The sequence below is a fragment of the Malurus melanocephalus genome, unplaced genomic scaffold, assembly GCF_030028575.1.
Source record: "Malurus melanocephalus ecotype Western Australia unplaced genomic scaffold, MMel_1.1 scaffold_848, whole genome shotgun sequence".
NCBI lineage: Eukaryota > Metazoa > Chordata > Aves > Passeriformes > Maluridae > Malurus > Malurus melanocephalus.
Genome location: NW_026624080.1, coordinates 45,004 through 52,967, shown reverse-complemented (window position 1 = coordinate 52,967; position 7,964 = coordinate 45,004). Strand labels below are relative to the sequence as shown.

The window sequence follows — 7,964 nt, the reverse complement described above, 5'->3', positions numbered from 1 at the left end:
GAGAACGCCCCCACCCCGCCCACCCTCGATCCTCCGCTCTCCGGAGGAGGGAAACTGAGGCAGGGAGGTGGGATCGGCCCCGGCTGCCCCACTGACCCTCCCCTAAAACAGCTCGGGACCTCTCGGTGGCCCCGGCCCCGCGTGGTCACCCGAGCCACGCCCTGTCCCCACGGCATGCCACCCTCGACCCCGAGCACTCCGAGCGTCCCCGTGGAGCAGGGGACACTCCTGGATCCCGTCACCTGTGTCCCCACAGAAGAACACCCACGGGGGATGGTGCCCAGGGCCGCCCCTTCTCTCTACCTCAATTTCCCCTTCCACGAGGGACCACACTTCGGGACAGCCCAGGTGACACCCACGTGGCCAAGCATCCATGGCGGTCAGCCGTGGGTCTGTGGGACGGGATGTCACCGCCGGTGGCAAAGGGCGCGGTGACAATGGGGCACCCGCGGGTGCCACCGCGGGCATGGCCGGGCCACGCAAGAGAGCCGTCCCCGGGGGCCGAGCACCGGCGGGCTCATGACACGGGGACACGCGGCTGCGCCCGCTCCGTCGCCTGCCATCTCCATCAGCCTCGGCGGGGACAGCAGGACGCGATGGCAAGTGACAGGCGCCGCCAGCGCCGGGGGTGAGCGAAGGACGCGGGGACGGGGGAGGGGGACACGGCCACAGAAGCGTAGAGCAGCCCGGGGCCGCTCCCAGTGCCGCCCGCCACGGCGCTTCGGTGGCCCGGGGTGACAACACCGAGGGAGCATCAACGTTGGTGTTGAAGTCCATGGGATCATCATTCCCCCCTGCCCCAAAAAAACACCCTGGGGGTGCATCCCCTCATCACCTTCATGCCTGTGCAATGGCCCCAAGAGCAGGGGACACACGGGGGACAAGCCCCACCCCCGCCCCAAAAGAGGGGACGCTTGACAGCCATCGATCGCCCCCGCATGTCCCCCGGCTCCTGCAGAGGCTTTAATCAACGAGCAGAAATCAATTAGCTGCCTTTAAGGAGGCAATTATTCCTGGGGGCTTAACAAGGCTGGGGAGGGGGAGAGTATTTTGGGGTGGGGGTGTTGGCAGAACAGTGTCCCCCCCTTCAAAGTTGTCACCATTATGTCACCAGCTGCTTCCCTGGTTCTTTACTCAATCATTTTTGTGCCCCCCCGCCTCATTCCTCGTTATCTTTCTGTTTTAACAAGTGCCTAAAAATACGCCTTGCGAGGTCACGGGCTGYGTGAGTCACCACCAGCACGGGGACGGGGTGGCCCGGGTGGGCAGGGGGCTCTGCGTGGGGACGGGGTGACCGTGGTGGGGACACCCTGTCCCCGTGCTGGTGGTGACTCACGCAGCCCGTGACMRTGGTGGGACAGGCCCATCCCGTTTGCATCCGGGCACTCTTCTCGCCTGGAGGGTCAGGGGACATCCCTGGTCCTGGCTACCATCCCTCATGGTGGGGACACAGTCCTGGGTCACCTTGTTGCCACAGGACATTGTGTCCCCATGGCACAGCCACCACCCTCRGCCACCATGTCCCCATGCCATGGCCCTACCKCCTRGCTGCAGAGCCAGGACAGCTTTAAYACTGCCCTGGGACAGCAGCACTGTGTGGGGAGCTTATGACACCCCAGGTGACACTGGCTGRAGCCTCTGAGGTGCTCCCTGTCCCTGTCCCCAAACCCTGCATGGAGARGAGGTGCAGCAGGGATGCCCCTCCATCCACCTGGGCACAGAGGGCAAAGCTCCAAGGGGCCACACGTTTGGGAGTGCAGGAGCTGGGAAAGGGACAAAGCTGGGAGGTGGCAGGAGTGGTGGCAGCAGTGGCTGCAGTTGTTGTGGTGACTGTGGTAGCAGTGGTGGCAGCAGTGATTCCAGTGACAGCGGTGACTCCAGTGGTTGCAGTGGTGGTCACAGTGGCTGTGGTGATGGCTGCAGTAGGGGCTGCAGTGGTGACAACAGTGGCTGTCATGGCTGCAGTGGTTGGGGCAGTGGCTGCAGTGGTTGTGGTGACAGCGGTGGCTGCAGCTGTTGTGGTGGTGGCTCCCGAGGTTGCGAGGCAGTGGTGACTGCAGCTGCTGTGGCAATGGCTGCAGTGGTTGCAGTGGCAGCGGTGGCAGCAGCAGTGGTGGTGACAGCAGTGGCAGCGGTGGCTGCAGCAGTGGCTGTGGTGACAGCAGTGGCTGTGGTGACAGCAGTGGCAGCGGTGGCTGCAGCAGTGGCTGTGGTGACAGCAGTGGCTGTGGTGACAGCAGTGGCRGCGGTGGGTGCAGCAGTGGCTGTGGTGACAGCAGTGGCTGTGGTGACAGCAGTGGCAGCGGTGGCTGCAGCAGTGGCTGTGGTGACAGCAGTGGCTGTGGTGACAGCAGTGGTGGCGGTGGGTGCAGCAGTGGCTGTGGTGACAGCAGTGGCTGTGGTGACAGCAGTGGCGGCGGTGGCTGCGGCGGTGGCGGTGGCTGCGGCTCCGCTCGACGCCCGCCGCTCCTCTGCAAAGGTTAAGCAAACAGCAGCTCCCGCAGAATCGATGGCAGCCGAGCCCTCGGCTGTTTGCTTTGGCAGCGCGGCGCGGGGGCGGCTGGGCCATGCTGGGGACGCTGCCGGTGGGGAGGGGGACAATCAACGCTCCAGGGGCGCAGGTTTGGCCGGGGGTGGCTGTGCCCCCCACCTYCTGCTCACTGAGGAACTCACGGAGGATTTGGGGAAGGGTGAGGGTGGTTGGGCCAGGGCAGGGGGCTCGTGGGGCAGCCATGCCGTGCCTCAGTTTCCCTTCCCGGCGTTGTGGCAGACGCTGCCCACAGGACCACGCTTGTCCAAGGGGACAGGGACATTGTGTCCCCAAACCTGCCACCTGGTCCCACAGCTGTGGCTCAGCCCGGGTGGGCTCAGCTGGAATTAGGACACAGAGCTGGACACAACCAAGGAGCCCAATGTCGGTTCATGATGATGAGCCTGGGGAGGGAGCGGCCGTTTGCAGGCTGCCCCTGATGTGTTTGGATGCTGTCCCTAAAGTCCCACTGTGTCCCCAGGATGGGCTCCGGAAGGGGCCATGAAGGGGACACTCAGCTGTGGGCAGGCAGGGCAGGTGTAGCTCCAGCATGGATCAAAGTGGGAGTGAGAGAAGGCCCCAGGGTACCAACCCGAGGTGATGGCCCTGGAGCTGGCCAGGTGGCTGCTGGACTAGCCACAGGACTGACTAGTGGCTTGGCCAACTGTCTGGTGGCCTTGAAGGACAACTGGATGGCTGGTTGGCAAGCTGAGTGGTTGGTGGCCAACTGGCTCGCTGGCTGGTTGGGCACCTAGCTGGATGTTTGAGGAGTGGGCTGGCTGGCTGGTCGGTTGCTTGGCTAGGTGGCCAGCTGGCTGACTGATTGCCTGGTTGGCTCATGGATTGGCTGGCTGGCCAGTAGAGCACCAGACTGGTTGCCCTCCCAGCTGTCTGTCTGCCTGTCCAGCCAGTTGGCCGGTGGCCGGCCAGCTGATCCAGGGGCTGGCGAGCTGGCCAGAGAGCTGGGTCAGCGCTGGCCCCGGGGACAGCGACATCCCAGCGTGTCCCAGGCCAGCGGCAGGCGCTGTCCCTTGCCCGGCGCGGGGGGAGCCCGGCCGCGGGCTGCAGGCGRGCAAGGTGTGGGTGGCACATTCCCCGTCCCTGTCCCCGTCACTGCCTCTCATTACGGACACGGCGGGGCCCGTCACMCTCCCACCGCGCGGCAATTAAGGGCTGCCAACACCGGCAGTTAATTAGCGCCAGCGGTGAGTGCTGGAGGTGACGGCCGCATYGCTGCCGGCGGGGACGGGCTCGGGGACATGTCCCCTCCGCCAGGGGGACATGGGTGGGAGTAGCGGGGACTTGGGCTGTTGGGACCAGACGTGTTGTCCCAAGGGTGCCCACGGCCGGTGGGGACAGGGTGTGACACGGGGGGGGTGCGCAGTGACAGTGGGTGCCAGCGATGGGGGTGCAGGAGGTGGCACCGGGGYGTATCCTGCACGGTGACGGTGTGTGGCACCCCAGGCTGTGCAGTGACGGTGACARTGGGTGACACCCAGTGGGCCATGCAGTGACAGTGACACTGGGCGATACACTGCGGGCCGGCAGTGACGGTGACAATGGGTGACACGCCGTGGGCCACGCGGTGACATAGCACTGTGTGACAGCCCCAGCACCAGGCACTGACGGTGACTCTGTGTGACAATCCACGGGAGCTGCAGTGACACTGCGTGGCACCCGGCGGTCCCATAGTGACAGTGACACCCTGTGCACAGCGCGGTGACAGTGACACCATGTGACACCCCAGGGAGCAACAGTGAGGCTGTGCAACACCGCAGGGCTGCGCGACAGCTCTGTTGTGACACGAGTGGGGCTGTGCAGCCGCGGTGACACTGTGTGACACCCCAGGGAGGTGTGCAGTGACACTGACACTGTGCCACACCCCGGGGACCGTGCAGCGACAACAAATGCCATGCCGTGACACCAGTGCCATGTAGTGACACTACACTGGGGTCCCCCGGCTTGTCCCCCCTTGTGTGTATTGAGGCGCCCACCCAGCTCACACCTGGGGACATTCCCCACTGGGGGACATCACCCTGACCTGCAGCCTCGTGGGGTGACATCTGTCCCCACCCTCCACCTGCCCCAGCGGGTGTCCCATGGTGGATGCTCCAAGGAAGAGGGGGCTCCAGGAATGACGTACACCAGGGAAGGGGGTGCTCTGAAGAAGGGGCAGGGAGGGGTGCACGGAGGGAGGGGTTCACTATGGAGGGGGTACTCCAAGGATGAGGTGCTCCAAAAATGGGAGGTTTCGGGAATGGGGTGCACTGGGGAAGGGGATGCTCTGGGGAAGGGGTGCAGCAGAGAGGGGGTGCGCCAGGAAGGGGGTGCACTGGGGAAGGGGATGCACTGGGGAACGGGATGCTCTGACGAAGGGGTGCAGCGGGGAGGGGCTGCACTGGGGAAGGGGATGCACTGAGGAAGGCGATGCTTTGAGGAAGGCGATGCTTTGAGGAAGGGGATCTGCAGGGAGGGGGTGCACTGGGGAAGGGGATGCTCTGASGAAGGGGTGCAGAGGGGAGGGGGTGCACCAGGAAGGAGGTGCACTGGGGAAGGGACTGCTCCAGGTAGGGCTCCTCTAGCTCGCACAGGGGTGCAGGAGGAGCGGGGAGTGTCCGTCTGTCACCAGCCCCCRCCAGCCGCAGCAGAATCGATCCGGCCGCCAATTTGCACAGTCAAATATTTGGCTTCGCGGCGCGGGCCCGGCTCTGCTGGGTGGGCGCGGGCCCGCGGTGGCGGTGGCGGTGGCGGCTGCTCCGCGATCGATGGCGGGACGTGCGGCGAGCTGGGGCGGCCTCAGCGCCGGGCCGGGGCCGTGGTGCAGCACCCAGGGGCTCTGGGAGCCCATGTGGAGCCCGCTCAGGGAGCAGAACCTGTGCCACGAGTGCAGGGTCTCAGCCAGGGTGTCCTCCAGGCCACCTCCATGGCCACGATCGCCGATGCCACCCCGCCCAGGGAGCTGAGCCATCTGTCACCGGCCGGGGTTGGCTGAGGCTCCATTCCCACGGACACAGGTGGCCATGGGCTTGTCCCCAAGGGGGTTTGGCTGAGGGCTGGGATGGGCAGGAGTGGGACTGGGGATGGGGCAGCTCCCATGAACGGGCACCACACAGCTCCCACGGGCACAGCTCCATGGCCGAGCTCCAGAGCCCTTTCCCCGTGGGTGCCAACGCCTGGGGCTGTCGGGGTTKGCACCCACACCAGCTCCCCCAGCCACGCCAGCGCCCTGGGCAGCCCTGTGCCTCGCCATGCCCCGCTCGCTCCCTCGGCCCCGCTAAACTCGTTAGCGSCGGGCAAACGTCAGCCGGGCGAGAGCGAAGCACCAAATGCGATTACGGCCCCGTCTCGCTCCCTCCTTCCACCCCCGGCCCCATTTATCGCGGAGGCGGGCGGGAGGGAGGCGGAACTGGCGCTTATCTCGGCCGAGAAATGCCGCTCGGCCCTGATTTATGGCTGGCTGCGAGGGACTCCGGCGGCACCGCGCAATTACGGAGCACTCAGAGCAGGGAGGGGTCAGCGCTCGGGTACGGCCCCCCAGCGCAGCTGGAAGAGTTGGCGTAGCCAGGGTGGGCACTCCAGCTCAGGGATGCTCCTTGGGGCTGCAGAGGGACCACCAGGTGGGTGAGACACGGGACCTGCGGGTGTGCGGTGGGGGTCAGGGGAGGGTGGGGTAGAAGAGTGCCTGGCCCCAAAAAGGGGCACGTGCTGGCTGGGGACACCCTGAGAAGGTCCCTGTGCTTAAAGGATGGCACAGGGGACAGGCAGGACACTGGCTCACACGACCAAGCACAGACAAGAGGGAAGGAGCATCCCGGAGGATCCCAGGGATCACTGTGTGCAGGGAGAAGGTGACCAGGGGCTGGCAGCACCCACCTTTCTCAAAGTGTGTGGGACAAGGGGTGACAGTGGGGACAGGATACACAAAAGGGGAATGTGCTGCCACAGAGAACCACAGCAKGTCCAGGATCACATCCCAAGAAGTCAGACCCACCCCGTGGGGACAGGGATACCCAAAGGGGAATGTGCTGCYACAGAGAACCACAGCAGGTCCGGGATCACATCCCAGGAAGCCAGACCCACTCTGTGGGGTGCCCAGAGCCAACACTGAGCCGCAGCCTCCCCAGGAAGGTTCCAGCAAGGCTGATGYTCCAAGCAGCTCCTGGAGCAGCTCAGGGATGTTTACTGGGAAAAGCAGGAGCGCCCGGCAGCTCTTCCTGCATGTGCTGAACTTTACAGAGCGCAGCCGTGCCCCGGCATAGGAACAAGCTGGGAGCGGGCTGGGAAGAGCCGCGGGAGCAGCCGCGGGATGCGGAGCAGCTGCTGTTCGGTGCTTTATTAAAACAAAAGAGAAGAGCCGGCACCCGCTTCGCCCAGGCTCGGCTCTCCCACCGGGAAACCGGCGCCGAAGGAAGCTCAAACAGCAGGAAATGAGTTTGGACGAGGTAGAGCCCGGTCTCAGCCTGCTCYGGGGTGGGTCAGACCCTCAGATCCAAAGCCAARGGTGACCCATGAGTGATGGCCACARAAAGAGAGGGTAGGAGGGAGGAGCAGCCAGCTGAACCCGATTCTTGTGAGTGAGGTGCTGTCCTCCCCCTCACTGATTCAACCCRTTTCCAGTAAATCAACATGAAAGAGGGGGGAAATCCCAAGTCTAAATTTGGATTAGGAGGGCTGAGCTATGAGGGATCATCCTGGGGACACTGCAGGCAGTGACAGGGCCTGAGAARCCACCCACCCCCAGGGAGGAGATTATCCTGGAAGACATGAAAGTGTGATTATACCCAATTAAAGTGATTGTCCCAGATTAAAGTGAAATKGTCCCAGATTAAAGTGCCTCAACTCACTGAAGTCCCACCACAGAGTGGACAGGGGCCTCATCCCTCAGGCACAGCTGGTGGGTGAGAACTTGAGCAGGGAGAACGTGCCTGAAAGAACCTCTGGCTGCCTTCACCTTGGGAAGTGTGCAAGGAGACGCCTCACGCCGCTGTCTGCATTCAGCTGGCAAAGCTCATTAACAGAGGTGGCCTTTCACTGCCCTTTTCAAACGGGGAAATTCAGGCCCCTTCCCTGACTAAGAGAAAAGGTGAATTAAGAGATGAAATGCCGGAGGAGGAGGAACACCAGCCCTCCAAGCCCAGCCACAGCCGTGCCCACGGCCAGCCGTGCCCAGAGGAAATGCAGGGAATCCTCGAGGCGGGCGTGCAGCTGCAGGACCTGCCGGCGCGTGCTCTCCCGGTCCCCGGAGTTGTCGATGACGTGGGTCGCCCACTTGCGCTTCTCGTCCAGGGGCAGCTGGCAGCTGATCCGAGCTTCGGCCTCGGCAATGCCCAAACCGTTCCTCTTCATCAGCCGTGCCAGCTGCGTCTGGGGATCACTGCCGGGCAGAGCACGGGGCTGAGCTGGGGCTGGGAGGGAACAGGGGATCTGCCTTCCT

The 7,964-nt window shown here is 64.3% G+C and overlaps 1 protein-coding gene across 3 annotated transcripts in view; it reads right to left on the bottom strand.

Annotated features, from left to right (window-relative positions):
- Window positions 1-6,845: 6,845 nt before the first annotated feature.
- The window catches only part of DCAKD (dephospho-CoA kinase domain containing), a 9,351-nt gene continuing 8,232 nt past the window's right edge, over window positions 6,846-7,964 (bottom strand). For all 3 annotated transcript variants that reach the window (XM_057385605.1, XM_057385607.1, XM_057385606.1), the window contains exon 6: window positions 6,846-7,904. In XM_057385605.1, the coding sequence (XP_057241588.1) occupies window positions 7,619-7,904 (286 nt within the window). In that variant the 3' untranslated portion in view covers window positions 6,846-7,618. The remainder of the gene's footprint in view (window positions 7,905-7,964) is intronic.